The sequence below is a fragment of the Malus sylvestris genome, chromosome 6, assembly GCF_916048215.2.
Source record: "Malus sylvestris chromosome 6, drMalSylv7.2, whole genome shotgun sequence".
NCBI lineage: Eukaryota > Viridiplantae > Streptophyta > Magnoliopsida > Rosales > Rosaceae > Malus > Malus sylvestris.
This window is the reverse complement of record NC_062265.1, coordinates 20,825,575-20,842,452: the sequence shown is the minus strand read 5'-3', so window position 1 is coordinate 20,842,452 and position 16,878 is coordinate 20,825,575. Positions and strand designations below refer to the sequence as shown.

The 16,878-nt window shown below is 38.4% G+C and overlaps 2 protein-coding genes and 1 non-coding gene across 3 annotated transcripts; 1 reads left to right on the top strand and 2 right to left on the bottom strand.

Annotated features, from left to right (window-relative positions):
• Positions 1-9,641: 9,641 nt before the first annotated feature.
• On the top strand, positions 9,642-11,557 carry LOC126625051 (phosphoglycerate mutase-like protein AT74H). Its single transcript, XM_050294125.1, has 5 exons — positions 9,642-10,258; positions 10,343-10,462; positions 10,552-10,765; positions 10,994-11,074; positions 11,198-11,557. Exons 1-5 carry the CDS (start codon positions 9,697-9,699, stop codon positions 11,322-11,324), a joined length of 1,104 nt encoding a protein of 367 aa, XP_050150082.1. The 5' UTR covers positions 9,642-9,696; the 3' UTR covers positions 11,325-11,557.
• Positions 11,558-11,698: 141 nt separating this feature from the next.
• On the bottom strand, positions 11,699-11,771 carry TRNAA-AGC (transfer RNA alanine (anticodon AGC)). Its single transcript has one exon. It is a non-coding gene; the product is annotated as a tRNA-Ala (tRNA).
• Positions 11,772-12,915: 1,144 nt separating this feature from the next.
• LOC126627233 (BTB/POZ domain-containing protein At1g63850-like) lies at positions 12,916-15,836 on the bottom strand. The gene is made up of 2 exons (XM_050296685.1): positions 14,413-15,836; positions 12,916-14,135 (listed from the first exon to the last, which is right to left on the bottom strand). The coding sequence occupies exons 1-2, from the start codon at positions 15,460-15,462 to the stop codon at positions 13,194-13,196; spliced, it is 1,992 nt and encodes a 663-aa protein (XP_050152642.1). The 5' UTR covers positions 15,463-15,836; the 3' UTR covers positions 12,916-13,193.
• Positions 15,837-16,878: the final 1,042 nt, after the last annotated feature.

Genomic DNA, 16,878 nt, shown 5'->3' with positions numbered 1-16,878 from the left:
ATAAAAGAGATTAATACATAACCAAGTTAACCTACGAGCATAAACTCTCTCGACAAGATGTATGAGATACACTAGTGATTGACTTTAGTGCAAGTGGGAGATTGTTGGAAATATGCCCTGAAAGTCAATCTTTGGAAGAAATCTTTCAGGACAAATGAATCGATGTATGGATGATTCTTATACATCAAATGGCAAAGATACTAATTAGGACTATCTCAATAAACGAAATATGTCCTGAATAGTGAATCCATGGACAATGGATCGATTGAAGAAGTAATCTAATGATGTTAGACTACAGAGACCTTCTTCACATAAACAGATGTCCAAAAAGGTTCCTGGTCATTGGATTGTCGGAGGGATACTGACAATGCGTATACCGGTACATACTATGTCTGCTTCAATTGGAAGGATGGAAAGTCTCATCCCATTCGTGTTGTGACACTAAGACAAGTATGTAGGTGCTCATTAAGGGAATGAGTTCACTGAACACAATCGAACGGGAGTACTTGCATGGAGGTCTACTCACATGTCAAGCAAGTAACTCTAATGGTTGGAAAGATGTAAGTAATCCTTAGACCTGAGGCATCGTCGTTGTCTTGTGGTTAAGTACTTAATCTTTGATTATGTCAAAGTCTCCCCATTCGAGGGTGTCCACGGCATAATTGGGGTTAAGCCACTTAGTCATGAAGGCAAGTGTATGCGCAACAAGGAATCTCTAATCTTCGATAAGAGAGGAAGAATACTCTAAGATATGATTCGGGAATCTTCGGCCGAAGTATCGAGCGTAATAAAGGAAAGCGTTCCTAAACGACTCAATTGGATCATATAAGAAGGAATAATCACATTAGGGGTTTGACATGATATATCCATACCCTAATGATGTGATTGAGAGTATTGTATTAGAGAATGATTGAATTACATTGTAATTCCAACTGACTAGGTTCTCCGAATAAACTTCTACATTAGCTTGGGTAGCTATGACATATGGTTAGATGTCACTCATAGCTTGTGAGTTCTTCTAGATGATTAGATGTAGTCATCAAAGAAGAAAGGTGAATTAAAATGAGGTTTTAATTCACTAAGTGATTGAATTAAATATAAGCAATTGGATTAATGCCAATCACCTCACTGCCTTGCTAATTAGAACCTAAAAGGTTGTTCACCAATACACTATTGTAGTGAGTAATTAATGGATGATGGAAACAATTAATTGGATTAATTATGTGTTGTGATTAATTTAGAAAAGTCTAAAGAAATCATAAAAGCGATAAAGATCGTTTTGGGCTTAAAGAAACGTTCGGGTTTAATTAGGCCCATTGGGCCTAAACCCATTGGGCTTTTATTCAAGCATTGGATGACTTGAAATAATAAAAGCCCAAAGCCCAAAAACAACACAAGAGGGCCGGCCATATTATGTGGGTTTTTGAGAGATATTTAGTCAAGTGTTGACTAGGTTTTCTTTTTGTCTATATAAGCAACTTTATAAGATATTGTTCATTAGGGTTTTTGTGAGTTTTGAACAACAAAAGAGGCAAAAGAAAATAGCCATCTTGAACCACAAAGGCCGGCCACCAAAGGGGGGTTTTTACTAACATCTCTTACACCATTTTGGTTATTCCTTCATCCTTCTCACTACACTAGTGGGTGAGGATCTTTAGAGGTTTCCTACTTTGGGAACTTGAAGAGAACCTAGGAGCACTCATTGTAACAAAGTGGAGGAGGCAAGGAGGGAAGCTAGGCTCAAGGATTTCAAGGAGCAAAGGCCTTGGAGGTGGTCCATCCTTGGTCTTAAGTCTAGATCAAGAGGTATAAGACTAACCTTCACTTTGTTCTTGATTCTAAAAATTGTTTTGATGCATTATATATAAACCTATGAACCTTGAAGGGGATTTGCATGACTATAGCTTTGATAATATGTTATAAATGCTTCCGCTGCTTTCGTATATTAAATTTTGATTTGTATATGCATGATAGTCATTATGAAATCCCATTCTAGAATCTCATAATTTTCCCTTCACAAAGTTCTTGATGGTTGTGAATATGATATGGAAAAGAGCATAAAAAAAACTCAAAAAAAAACTGATTAATCTGCCAGCATCAACTTCCGAGAAAAGGAACGAACTCATCAGAAAATCCAGTGAGAAGTTTGCAGATTTGTCCCTAAAATATGAAGCATCACCATTGTGACCAACCTGTAGATTCAATGGTGCACATGCATGACAGCTTAGAGACAGAAAGAGAGGAAAGTGAAAAGAAGAAAGCAAAAGCGGAGATAAAATTATTTTCTTATTATTAAATCTTCCATCATTTCTTGTCTGCCATATTCATCAGTGTCAAGAAATAGAAAGAAAAGCAGAAAGCAGAAAAGGAAAAGCCGAAAAGAAGGTGCTCCACTATTCCACTACTCTACTATCCTACGGGATAACATGATCAAAGATAAGAAGATGCCCACCAAGGTTTCCTGTCTCCACTTTCTGTTGGACCGGAAGATGCCCATCAACATGCTGAAAACATGTAATTTATTTTTATTATATTTCGGAGACATATGTATAAACCCCATTAGAGGGTAATAAAAAAACGGCAAAGCCCAAAATAAATGGGCTGGCATATTGTGTGGAGGGCGAAGGCCCATAAGCCCAAAATAGCACCAACCAGGTGATCAAAACTACGCCCAGTACTCCACAATTATTCGGCAACTTGCCTCTATTATCACCAACCAGGTGACCAAAAGTACACCTAGTACTCCAAAATTATTCGGCAACCTGCCGCTATTACCATCAACCAGGTGATGAAATGTACAACCCGTACTCCAATATCATTTGGCAACTAGCCATTCATGTCACCAACCAGGTGATGAAATGTACAACCCGTACTCTAATATCATTTGGCAACTAGCCATTCATGCCACCAACTAGGTGATGAAATGTACAACCCGTACTCTCCTTCATGCCACCAACCAGGTGATCAAAAGTACGCCCAGTACTCCAAATTATACATGAGCATTACTCATGTCATTCATACATAAACATTCATGAGCATCACTCATGACAATCATACATAAACATTCACGATCATCATTCATGTCAACATTCATGAGCATTACTCATGTCAACATTCATGAGCATCACTCATGACAACATCCATGAGCATCACTCATGTCAATTAACATAAACATTCATGAGCATCACTCATGACAATCAGCTTCAAAAGCTTCATTTACAGAGCTCTAGCTTCAAAAGCTTCATTTACAGAGCTCTAGCTTCAAAGCTTCACTTGCAAAGCTTCACCTACAAAGCTTTAGTGCAGGGTATACAAATACCACCTCCGAACAACCGCCACTTCGGCCCATACATGGATTCAATTTGAAGTCTCCAGCCAACATACTCTATTAACCGAAGACTTGGGGGACTACATTATGTACCATATATTGGGCCTTAATTGGACCTCATGAAAAATACTTGGGGGACTTAGCCCATTATTTATGTATTAAGGAACGAGCCCTTATTTTATAAAAGGGACTCCCTCACCGTCATTAGAGAGCAACGCCGCCAGCTAAGCAACCGACTCACCGCGAGCATCACTCCTAGCCCATCACTTATGTATTGAGGAGCGAGCCCTTATTTTATAAAAGGGACTCCCTCACCTTCATTAGAGAGCAACGCCGCCAGCTGAGCAACCGCATCACCGCGAGCATCACTCATAGCCCATCACTTATGTATTGAGGAGCGAGCCCTTATTCTATAAAAGGGACTCCCTCACCTTCATTAGAGAGCAACGCCGCCAACTGAGTAACCGTCTCACCGCGAGCATCACTCATAGTCCATCATTCATGTATTGAGGAGCGAACCCTTATTCTATAAAAGGGACTCCCTCACCATCATTAGAGAGCATCGCCGAGCAACTGCCTAGCTACGAGCATCGACTCGAGCCCATCATTTTTATATTGAGGAGCGAGTCTTTATTCTATAAAAGGGACTCTCTCACTTCCAACGCCACAAGCTGAGCCAACCAAGACAACATAAGCCACAAGCAGAACAGCCTCGCAACATGTGCTACTTCTGGTTGAGCATCATTTCGGATTGGGCACCACCACATACCGAGTATCAGTCATAGACAACATCTAGTTACTTCGGCCCACACATGGACTGAATTTCAAGTCTCTAGCCAAAAGACTCTCTTGACTGAAGACTTGGGCGACTACTGTTTATACCATATTTAGGGCCTCCGTATTTAGACCTCGTATAAATACTCGGGGGACTCAAATGTAATTATGTAATAAAGGAAGGGGCAAATATGTAATTAAGGGAGGAGCCCTTATTCTATAAAAGGGCCTCCTCACCCTCACAAACCCTAAGCCTCTTCTATCTAGAGCAAAGCTCTCACACTCTCTCCCTCACTTCTCAGAGAAATATAATACAATCAGTGTGGACGTAGCCCAAACCTTGGGGTGAACCACGATACATTTTGTGTTATTTACGTTTCATGCAGATTCACGGTCGGATTTACGTTGTACCAAGACCTCCGGTTTTGTGCATCAACAACATTTTTTATTTTGGCTGGAAGGTCTTAACAACTCTAATTAATTAGGAGGATCTAGCTATCTGTAATACGCACTGAGTTCAATCACAAATTGGTTAGTAAGTAAAATAAAGGGTCTATCAATTCCCTTAATCACTATATTTTTGTAATAAAATTTTAATTCATCCCATTTTTAATAACAACTATAGCATTTTGAAGTACTTTTCTTTCTATTTGATATATATTATACTTTTACCAATTAATAACCAATATAACAGAATTGCCACATGACATTATCTAGAAGATGAGTTAGCTAGTACAGGTAGAAGGGTACTGTTGTAATTAGTTCTTGTGGATATATAAGAAGTAATAGGGCTTTCATTTGTGTAATAAAGAATCGTAATATTCTCTGAAAGTAGTAATACAATCTGTCTCTCTGTCTCTCTCTCTCTCTCTCTCTCTCTCTCTCTCTCCTTTCTCAACTCTGTCATTTATTATTGTTCATAGTTCTTCTGTGTTAATACTAATTAGCTGCCTCTTGTTCTAGTGACTTTTTCCCCATTCTGTTGATTCATAATAAAATATCTTAGATGGTTACTACCCTCTTTCGTACGTAAATGTAAAATATGCATTACCGTCTACATAAGCATTTTGTCAAAATCCCAAGGGGTCAATCTTATATATATATATATATATATATATATTATCTATTCATTGCTTACTAAGATGGGATTCAAATGGAAAGTTCTTGTTTGTTCCTACTTGTACATGCTAAGTTCCTCTAAATAATCGAAAAAAAAAATCTTTGTCAACGAGCATCGGTCTTAGACTCTTAGCAAATAAGAAAAGCCATAGATTTTTCCAGAAGGGGTTTATCATATACGTACACGGTCATGGATGATCCTATAAGATTATTAAAATTTGGAAAGGTTGATTGCTTTGGTGTTTTACCATAATATATTAGAGGTTTCCAATGCAAACTTTTACGCATGGAAGACCTATAAAACACAGCTTGCGTATTAGAACACAAAATTAACCCAAAAATCAAAATTGATAAAATGCAAGAATTTATAGAAAACAATAAGAAGATAGGTCCTTTTTTTTTTCTTCTCATTGTAGATAAAGTAGGAGTGTTCTCAATTGAAGATAAGATGAGAGAAAAATTGGTTAAGATGGTTAGGACATATGAATCGAAGATCTATACACATATTTTGGTTAGAAAATGTGATTACAAGATAGATGCTCGGGGGCAAAAGGGGTAAAAGAATACTTAATTAGGAAGATTGGAAAGAGACTTAAAAAAAACATGGAGTACTTAGATCTAATAGAAAACTTAGCGTAAAATTGAGCGCAGTAACGTTCTAGAATTCATACAACCGACCTCACTTAATGGGATAAGACTTTCCTGTTGTTGTTTCTTCTAATTAACCTCCCAAGTCCCAACCCTTTGATTTATTACCAAGAAAAATAGATAGGGAACTATTTTTTTGTCTTGACAAGGACAAGAAACCAATTGTGGACTAGTCTCGTAGTTGTAATATACGTTATCCCCATAGCGTTCTGAAAAAGGTCAAGAGATATAGTGTGGAGGACAACCTAGGCCAAACTTTCAAGGGTTTCATAGGATTATGCCCAATGTCGATGAATTATTGTAGTCGATTCATACTTTAATTATTTCCATGGACTGACCAAGTTTAGTATAGTTTATAATTATGAAATTCGTAGTCTACCATATATTGAATTAGTGATAAATATCCGCACAAAAATAAATAAATAAATAGTAATTAATATATCGTTAATAGGAGATTATGCTTGCTTAACAACTAGCTATAGATTAGGACCTCATACCTAATCTCATAAAGGTGTAATATGTCTTTGTGTTGACTAAAGAATTGGATTTAGGGTTTTAAAAATCGCCAACAACCATCAACTTGGGTTTCCAGAGTCGCTAGAAACATGCATGTAAATGGTTGGTGCTAATCAAACTTCTAGCCCAACAATTTCAGTATTTGACTGACAATAATATATAATATACTTGCACACACACGCAAACTACAGGCAGCACCGACTTAAACATCACCAACTTTTTCTTATGACAAGATGAATTTAAACTAATTACCTCTTAAGAATTGTTGTCATACACAGAACTGTGCACCGCATCTCTCTAACTACTGTTGACCCTTCAATTGCAAAATCTTTAACGTCAGGAAACACAAAGAGCATCGAAAGAGATCATACTAATTTATGTCACAAATTTTTTGATTAATTATTCATGTTGAGTCTCATTTTCATTGTGAATCTTACTGTAACAAATAAGATATTGTATCTACCACTTAGTTGCTATCCATAACTTAAGATTTATCCTTGATACTGTTCGGGCAGGAAATCTCGTGAGGAAGGGTCCCTGGCTCGAGCACACAGCTCCCCGAGGAGTTGACACTTTGGTTGATTGTCGGGCTCTGGCTTGCTGAGATGCTGCAAGAGGAGGACAAAGTTAGTTCTGAAATGTGCCTTTGTGGGGCCTTAGGTGTAGTCTTTAGGCTCGCAATCAAAACTAACTAAGTGCTAAGGTGTGCCACCGCCATCTCTGTATGGCAGATGTAGAACAAGTGTGTTTAAGCCGATTACTTGTGCCCCAAGTTATTATGATTTCTTGTTATCAAAGGATTGTCGTAGATGGGTTAAGTCTACATTAAGTTCTTTTATGTGCCTTGAGATCAAGGACTTTTAGTTCTTTATCTTGTATGCTTAAAGGGCGGAGATCAAAATCTAATCAAGTCATCAGTTTTAATTACTTTTAATCTTCTTATGACCATAGAACCAGTAAATGAACCAGATCTGAGAACTAATGGAACTGTGGATCACCAAAAGACTAGAAATGACTTGAATATGTACTGGGGAATACATTATAACAATATATCTATTAATTGAAAGACAAAATAAAGAGAGGCGGGCAAGATTTCACCTTGTCGGGCAAGGTTGAACGTCTAGCAATCTCTTTGTTGTAGTTCTAAAGGATTAGATACTGAAAGAGGGATGAAAGGTAAATGGGTTTACACAAGAGAATCGATACTACAACATTTGAAAAAGGTAGCAGAGCTTTTACATAGACAAAAGATGTCTTTCTAAGGGAAGTCTAAAGCTAAAAGGGTGCAGAATCTGGATAAAGCATAACTTTCTGGATATTTGCTTGACTGAGAGGCAAGTTGTATGTTTGTTTATTTGATTGGTTGAGTGTCTTTGTCTCTGGGCCCTCTTCCCTTATTTAAAGGCAAATTAGCCCGACTGTGCTGCTTCTTCTCTTGCCCGAAAGCAACTGGAGGGTAATGAGTCATCAGAATTTTTACATGTTTTGCCATACGGAAAAGTGCTTTTGGGCCGAGAGTTGGTTGATTTCCATTGGTTGTCACTTCCCTTGTAAGCACCTAACCTTTGCATTTAATAGGGAGCTGTCATATGGTCTTGAGACAGGTATTTGGGCTTGACTCTGGGCCTCGAGCAAAATCTCCTCTATTGTGCTCTTTTGAGCTTCCTTCCCTTTAAGTCCAAAGTTAACTATTAACCCAAACAGATACATGTAGGGCTCGTTTGGTGGGTTAAAGGAGATTGAGCTGATTGGATTGGAAGATACTTGTAAAACAGGACATGTAACTCATGTATAATGATATGTTAGATAACCCATTCTTTTGTGGATTTAAAACCCATCATGTCTGGTCCTGTCTATCTCACATTTTAATACACAAATAATGAACTGAACTTAAGTCCATTTTAATTAATCACAACCTATCTTATCCAGTCTACCAAACAGAATCATAATGTTATTGACATGATAATGCAGCCTAAAAATAAGTTAAAAATTCGGCTAGTCTACTATGTTTACATTTTTTTTCCATTAAGCATGGGCTTGACATGAAAAAAGTAGTCTCAAAACTCGAGTCCAAGACCTTGTATAGACATGCCAATTTGTGGCTCGTTTAATTGTTCCTAAGCTGGACTAATGTTCTTGCATGCCATCGGCCCAATCGCCTCTTACTAGCAAAATAGTACATTACGCTGATTTCATTTTTTCATGATGGTAAATTTTTTGAAATGTTATATGATCTTATACACTTTTCTTTTTAAATAAACCAAATTTAAGCAATTGTCATATCAATTTTATGAAATAATTAATTTGTCATATCACTCTAATTTCGTTAAAATTTTCATCTAAAATAAGCCATGTACCTGGCACATAATTTATTTTCAAAGGGTATTTTGAACATTTCAATTCCCTTTTCTTAAATGGACATGATTGATCACATTGAATTCTCAAAGTTTGTTAAACTCCATGTTAGTGAGCCTAATGTATTTTTTTTAGTAGTTCACCATAAGTTTTTGAAACAAATTTGATATGTTTTTTTATTGGCAAAATTTTTTAGGTTCGCGCTAAGAGAAGTAGATAACTTGTAAAAAGGAGATTAAAAGTTCAAAACCAATTTATTTCCCAACTCTTAATGTACATATATTTTTGTATAAAAGTAAAGAAATAAAAAATAATGTGAAAAGGGGGCCAAAAGTTCGAAATAACCATGAGCACAAATTTATTTTGGATAGAATGAGTAACGGAGTTAGAATAAGATGATATATTAATAATTTCAGAAAATTAATACGACCAATCACTTAAAATATTAGTTCATATATTAAATTAAAAAAATACGTAAAGTTCATATGACATTTCATAAAAAAAAAATCTTTCCTTCACCTCTAAATTTTCAAGAATAAAAAAGGATATACCGTTTTATGTGCAACCTTAATCATGACTAACACTAGTCATCAAAAACTCATCCCAGAAGACATGTAAACTGGGACCCAAAGGCACTATGCACATTGGTCCCCTCCAGTACAAAGACAAAAACATGCAAAGGGTCCCCTCCCCATCTGCACCACATAAAACACAAGTACATGAAGCACTTTGAAAATTTGCATTTGATTGACATTGCTAGATGGGAAAGCATGAAACCTCCTCGGTCAAAAAAAAAAAAAATAAATAAATAAATGATAACAGATGGTTTTTTCAGAAAAAAAAAAAAAAGTGTGCGGTTATCATTTCTCAGAATAAAAGTCTAAAACTGTTTTATTTGACATTTTGAGGCTCAGAGGTCTACTTGCCTGGAATTTGCAAGCAAGAAATTAGTTGTCATGGCAATGGCTCAATTTTGCTTCTCTGCTTCCTTGTGTGACAATTCTTGCTTTCCAAGAAATTCAAATCTTTCTCTCACACTTCCGTCGGATTCACCCAAACGTAAGCCGCTAGAAAATGGGGTGCTTAGTTTCAACACAATCCAATGCCGTGTGAACCATAATGGGACAGTTGAGCATTCTGATAATGGGTTGTCTAGTTTTCCCGAAAAGCATTTGCATGGAAGGTCAGCTAGTAGTTCGAAATCTCCACCTCCTAGGCCTCGCCGGATAATCTTGGTTCGACATGGGCAGAGTGAAGGAAATGTAGATGAGAGTGCTTATACAAGAATTTCTGATCCAAAGATTGGACTGACAGAGAAAGGGTTGGTTGATGCTGAGGATTGTGGGAGGAGGATAAGGGAGATGATTGAGGGGGACAAAGCGCATAATTGGAAGGTCTACTTTTATGTGTCTCCTTATAGAAGGACAGTCGAAACATTGAAGGGTTTGGGTAGAGCATTTGAGCGCTCAAGAATCGCCGGCATGAGAGTAGAGCCTCGGCTTAGAGAGCAGGATTTCGGTATGTGCCCCTAGTATCTATTTTTATATCTTTTTCCATGAAATTTGAAGTGATATGGATTTTGTGACATTCTCCCATGAAAAGGGAATTTTCAGGATAGGGAGAAGATGAGAGTAGAGAAAGCGATTCGCATGCTTTATGGTCGTTTCTTTTATCGGTTTCCTAATGGGGAATCTGCAGCTGATGTTTATGATAGGATTACAGGTATAGTTTCCATGTAGTTTTTCACTTACTGATCACTTTGAATTCAGCCAAGAAGTTTTGAGACAATGAAGTGTACTTGACTTGAGCAGGATTTAGAGAAACCCTGAGATCAGATATCGATATAGGACGATTTCAGCCACCAGGCGAGAGAAATCCAAACATCAACTTGGTGCTAGTTTCACATGGTCTAACGCTTAGAGTGTTCCTCATGAGATGGTACAAATGGACGGTGGAGCAATTTGAGAGGCTGAATAACTTTGGCAATGGAGGCATGGTTGTCATGGAAAGAGGCTATGGTGGAAGGTATTACTCCTCTACTGCATTGTAGAAAATAGAAATCTATGTTTGTGACAAGACGATATTCTGAACCAATACTACCTACAAAGAGGCGAATTCAAATTAACAGCAACGAGGCGGGGACACTGCCCTGGCCAACTATCCTAACATAGACAGAGAAATCTGTTTTCCGTAGCAGAGGAAAGTAATCTGAATCCGTTGCATTTTCCATTTCGCACTCTCTAATATCTGCAGGTACAGCTTGTTAATGCACCACACAGAAGAGGAGCTAAGACAGTTTGGAATGACAGATGAAATGCTCGTTGATCAAGAATGGTAAAATCTAGAAAGCCAAATCTTTTCATTTTTTTTTCACAAGTTGCTTACAGTGAGTTCTCAGTACTTCTATTTAGTACTCTAACCCTGAATTTTGGTTACCTTGTTGGTTTCTGATTTAAGGCAAAAGTATGCAAAACCCGGGGAGCTGAACTACGATTGCCCGATGCTAAATTCCTTCTTCACCCACTTCGCTGATGGTGACGATGATGGTAATCGCGCAGCTGTTAGCCTTGGAGCTGATACATGAAAAAATCAACAACACCCTAGATGATATACCAACTGCTGTAGATATTCTTTGGTATATGGAATTGCAAGTAAACTTTCATGTTGTTTTCCCACACCAACATTATTTTTTCTCCTTTCACTTTGATGTGGTGGTAAAGAACAAATTCTGTAGAGCTTCAATCTTTGCAAAGAAGTTCAAGCAAGAACACAAAAAATTTGTAAATATGAAACACGATTAGCATTGATATTATGAAATTGTGGGAATCAAACATGACAAAGGAAGCAAACCGGTTACAGAAGTAGAGTTGATTGGAATTTGCTTTTAATAATGTCTGTCAGTGGGCCGCGGTTTTGCGGATTTGATTGGGAAAAATGGAAAAAATATGATAGAAAAAATGGAGAAGTGGGGTATCGATCCCCATACCTCTCGCATGCTAAGCGAGCGCTCTACCATCTGAGCTACATCCCCTTGTTGAGCCTTCTTAAATATTACATAGTATCTTTTGAACAAAAGGTACTATCTACACTAAGACCATCTCCAACAAGGGGATGTAAGGCTTATTTTAGCCCAATGGTTGGAGATGGTTTGGGAGGGGGGGTTTTAAGGCTTATATTTTAACTTTTATCTCATGGTTTGGAGATGGTTTAAGGGGTGGGGGAGTGGGCTAAGTTTCACAATGGGCTAGTAATAATATGGTTCAAATTTGCATTTGGCGATAATCGAACCTAGGACCTCTTACTTACAAGTGAAGAGGAATACCACTAGACCGTAATACTAAATGACGAGAATCGAATCTAAAGATCTGTCGCTTATCTTAAGACTATATTTTTCACTCCTAAGAAACTTTATAGGGTGGTTAATTATTCCGGTAGAAATTACATCAAACACACATATGGAAGCAGCTGTATCCTGTTTTCATGTAGTAGACTTGAAATGTTGAAAAAAAGCATGTCATCGGATAATGAAAACAAAATTAACATTTTTTTACCCAAACATAAAAATAAAATTAACATAGTATAAGCCATTATGTTTCTTAATTATCTTCTTCAATGGTTAGACAAAGGGACGGGCAATTTTGAAATTACAAAATTTTCATCCTTTTTGTCTTATCTTTCTATATATAATTAACTTCTTGCCGCTTGCGTGAATTGTCACACATTCTTGCGTGTGGATATTGACTCTTTTACATGCTCATTTTATAATCTTATGATACTAGGATTATGTCAATCAAACTTTGCTTAATTAAAAAGAGGTCAATCAACTTTCCCTGCAATTTACATGCATAGCTGGCGGCCCTTTTCTCAAACTTTTATCGAGGCTTCAAACTCTGCGGTTTATGTGTGAATAATACTATCCAAATTTTAATATGATTATATTTTGTATCCCGTTAACATGTTTTGCCCCAAACTCGAGACTGAACCTTAATAAGACGAGTTTATCAAACAAAAAACAAAATACCTCTAAATTTCATACTTCTTAGTTTTATAAATACTCTATGTAACTGAGCTAAGAGTATAAGCAATGAATAATATCGTTTGTTAAAAAAAAAAAAACACAAACAAACAAATTGGAGTGAGAGAGCAGAGGTCCAAAATAAGTACGAAACCAAACAAAACAAAGCAATTTCCGAATTTTATCCCAAAAAATATGAACACGATCATCTTCCCAAACTAAACCTTTAGGTACATCCAGTCAAACTATTACATCATGCACCAACCTGAAAGCCAAATACGCCATAAGGGGCTTCCCGCCTTGGTTTCGAAATTAAGAAGATCAAAAGATAACCAAAATTAAGAACAAATGAGAGTATAGCCATCGGAACAAGGTAAAGAGAGAGCACGAGACAGACGTAAGGGCACCATTTTTCCGGCATTGTGTAATTGTTAAGTTCTATGAGTTCTCCATGGTCGCAGTTGTAGTCCGTAATGGCCGTGGTCTTTCCTGCTCGCCATTCCGCCTCCAAAAGGCCCTCCTCCACCAAACTTCAAATCCTCTTTGTATATTAGGGCAATCTTCACCGGAGTTCAAGAACCGATTAAACCAAGCCAGCAAAATTTCCTGCTGCCATGCTAAAGGCAGGGTGAGGATTGTGTTACTTAGACCATCCTCAATTGAGTGCCTGTCCAGGCCCTTCGACGCCCTCCTCATCCAAGCAAAATCATCGTAAAAAGGGACCAACCACGTACGTAAAAGCAAGAACCTCACATCCTTGGAAACCAATAGCTGCCCCTTTCCCAGCCCGACAAAGAGACGAGCAGTAACCCTGCTAATCTCGTATCTATGAACCGCAGCCACTTTAGAATGCGCCTCAGACAATTCAGTTTGCGATGCCCATGTTGCCAAGAACTCTTCAGCCATTTGTCTGTCAATCAAAATATCCAAAATCCAATGCAAATTATCCGCTTGCCTTGCAATCTGACCCACGTCTTGCAAGTCTGACTCTGCTGCCCGAGAAAAATGGTGGCGAAGCAATTGCAAACACCCATCACAAGCCGAGTACAAGGACTCTTTCCGGAGATCATTATGAGATGAATTCTCACGAAGCATCTTTGATACCAATCCCTTCATCTCACGTCTTGCCTTCTCATCTTTGCCTTCAAGAACCACATGCAGAAGCTTTACAAGAACTTCTTCATTGTCGTTACCCTCTTCAGCCCCATTGGCAACTTCGACAGAGATCCTCTTGAGTACTTCCCCTGCTCCAGTGCCTTCGAGGCGGAGCTCAAACATGAGTGATGCCACCTTCTCCTCTTCATCCTCAGCCCATGGGGCAGCTTCTAAGTATTCTAAACAAGATAAAACACCGGCATCGAATCCAATTGCTGCCGAAACCTAAAGCACACAGAACACCCACAATGCCATCATTCCCATAACCTGCATTTCCTTTTTTGCTTGCTATAACTAATCCAAAGTCAAAATTAAGAAAGAACAAACAAAAATTGAATTCGAACAACTGGGTTTTTTTTCGAATCGAAAAAATGGATTTTAATCTATTTCCATTCTAATTATCTACCTAGCTACACTTTCTAAGCAATCAATCGTTAGCTGTAATTACACCACAGAAAAATAGAAACTTAAAAAACAAAAACCATAAAAATTCCAACTTTACCTTCAAAATTCCAAGCACTTTAGGAACATCCTCCTTCATCAGCCACCTCCTCAGATCCTTACAGTACATCAACCTCAAGGCCTCGATATAAACCTCCACGTCATCACAGTCTGCAATCTCCACATTGTACGGCGGCGACGACGACAGCGTCATCCTCTGTTGCTTGACCCACCTCTCCGAGAGCTTCACCGCGAAGAATCGACTGTGCGCGACGAGTATCTGACGGTGCACATTCATCGAGACGCTGAACCCATCTTTGGAGCTAAGAGTGAGCTTAATGTCACTGCTCGACGGGTCGTTGAACTGGTTCCCGGGGCTCCGATTCTCCGTCAGCAGATCGGAAACCCGCTGCATCATCAACGCCTGCTTGTCCTGAACCAAACCCACATGGGTTTTGCGCCCGCTTGACGAACCGACGCCGTTCTGGTGGATCGGGAATCTCGGTTGGGCCATTTCCGGCTCGTTAGCCATTATTTCGGACAGGGTCGTCTTATCGGATTGCGGCGGCGGCGACATGGGGTTTAATAACCCGGCCGTGAGCATTGAATTGAACCTGCTGAAGCTGGAATTAAACGAATCTCTTTGACCAGAATGGCCATTTGTCAACGCCGGAGTAAAATCCATGACCGGAGAGCGACTACCCGGCGCAAATCGGATCCGGAACGAGGACGGCGAAGAAGAAGGCGATTTCCCAGATGGGTATGTCTGAACCGGGTCGGGTGTATGATCAGGGTTAATGGGTTGCGCCAGGCGTGGCTTGGCGGAGATGGGTTTCGAGTCTTTTGAGGCGAAACAGCACCAGGTGTTCTCGGATGAGACAATGGTGGGCGGGCCGAGCTTTCGAGCAGGGTTGGGTGGTGCGGCGGCGGCGGCGGCGGCAGGTGGGGAAGATAGGTTAGTGGAGTCGCGGCACCTGCGGTGTTTAGCTCTGGTTTTGCTTGGGTTCGTGTGGGAATGGAGGTCAGTAATGTTAGCGCTACTAGTAGTTGTTGTTGGGGTTGCTGCAGCTGCCATCAAATATTGAAAAATTGGAAAGAAAAAAATATACATAAATTGTCAAGGCTTATGTTTGCATTGTTGTCCTTTTGTTCCAGAGATTGGTACGAAAATTAATCAAAATTATGAAGTTTTTGGGGTTTTTCATTTTTCTTTTGGGTAATGACAGAGAAAGTTAAAAATGGCGGTGTAAACGAAATGCATCAGAAGTTAAAAAAAGATGGGAAAAAGAGGAGCAATTAGAGGAGACTGAGAAAAAGATCATTTAATAGCAGATGAGACATGAGAGAGAGTGAGAGACCTAAAGATCTTGGCTTTTTTTGGGGTGATGAAACCGAAAGCTGGGGGTTTTTGGAGGTTTTTGAGATGGATGGGGTTTTTGGGTTTTTCAAACTCTCCCCCTCTTCTGTTGATGACTCCGCTGAGGAAGCTTTGGAATTGTCAGAATAAAAAAAAAGGAGGGGGGGAAGAGATGGTGTGACACCAAAATATTGGGTGAAAATGACCTGATTTGTTAATAATTCGTTAAGATAATGGATGTGACGCGACACGATCGATTAAAATAACAGATCTTACATGAAAATAACATGAACACGGCAACCCTTTTGCCAAGCCTAATTGGGATGCAGAATTAATCAAAAATCTTGTGAATCATGTGATTCGTTGCTTGAATTGGTGTGGCAGTCGTGTGTGTTTTAGTCACTGTTTGTTTCTTATTTGCTTGGTTTTGGCATCTGCTTGACTGCCTCCAGTTTTTTAGGTCAAATTGGGTGCTTCCATTTGTTAAAGGGGATAGATTTTTTATGATTAGCAATGAATTCACCATGTCATAGAATTTTTGTTCGGTAGTTTAGCTAACTAACTACTTCCACTTTTTAGACAATTTTTACCGTTAGGGTTTCTTAAAATCAATGTTGCAGTCAATCTTTACCGTTTATTTTTTAAACTACTAAGTAATCTCATACTATTGAAGAAAAATTGCATATTCAAACATGAGTCTCAAATATGGAGAATAATTTGTATGAAACCAGTTTACCATCACGTGACGTTCTAGTTTAAAAAGATAATGTTGTGTGGAAGAAAACTTATACGTAATATTGTATTATCGAATTGGGACAACACGGTGGCGATGAACCCCATTCTATGTAAATATTCTTCTTAAATTGATGAGAAGTCATTCTATACCAATTTACTCTTCTTGCACAATCCCATTTATTTTTTATTTGTAAATTAAACAAATTGAGCCGAAAGACAAAAATAAACATGAAAATGCAGAAAGAAAAACTGAATTATGTAGAAATCATGTTTTAGATTGCTTTATTCAACCACTTATTGTTTAGATTTTTTTATTGGTAGGATGAATTATGTCTCTTTCCACAAAATGCATGCTACACTTGGAACTGAAAATGATTGAGAGACCAAGCAGGCATCTAAAATTCCCACTAAAAATGCAAAAGGAGTCTATATCAT

Bases quoted from the DNA above. Each gene is read 5' to 3' on its own strand.
- LOC126625051 (XM_050294125.1), top strand. From the start codon at position 9,697: ATGGCAATGGCTCAATTTTGCTTCTCTGCTTCCTTGTGTGACAATTCT. The intron at 10,766-10,993 runs GTATTACTCCTC...TAATATCTGCAG, and splicing joins GAAAGAGGCTATGGTGGAAG to GTACAGCTTGTTAATGCACC. The intron at 11,075-11,197 runs GTAAAATCTAGA...TTCTGATTTAAG, and splicing joins ATGCTCGTTGATCAAGAATG to GCAAAAGTATGCAAAACCCG.
- LOC126627233 (XM_050296685.1), bottom strand. From the start codon at position 15,462: ATGTATATTTTTTTCTTTCCAATTTTTCAATATTTGATGGCAGCTGCA. The intron at 14,136-14,412 runs GTAAAGTTGGAA...TGTGTGCTTTAG, and splicing joins AAGTGCTTGGAATTTTGAAG to GTTTCGGCAGCAATTGGATT.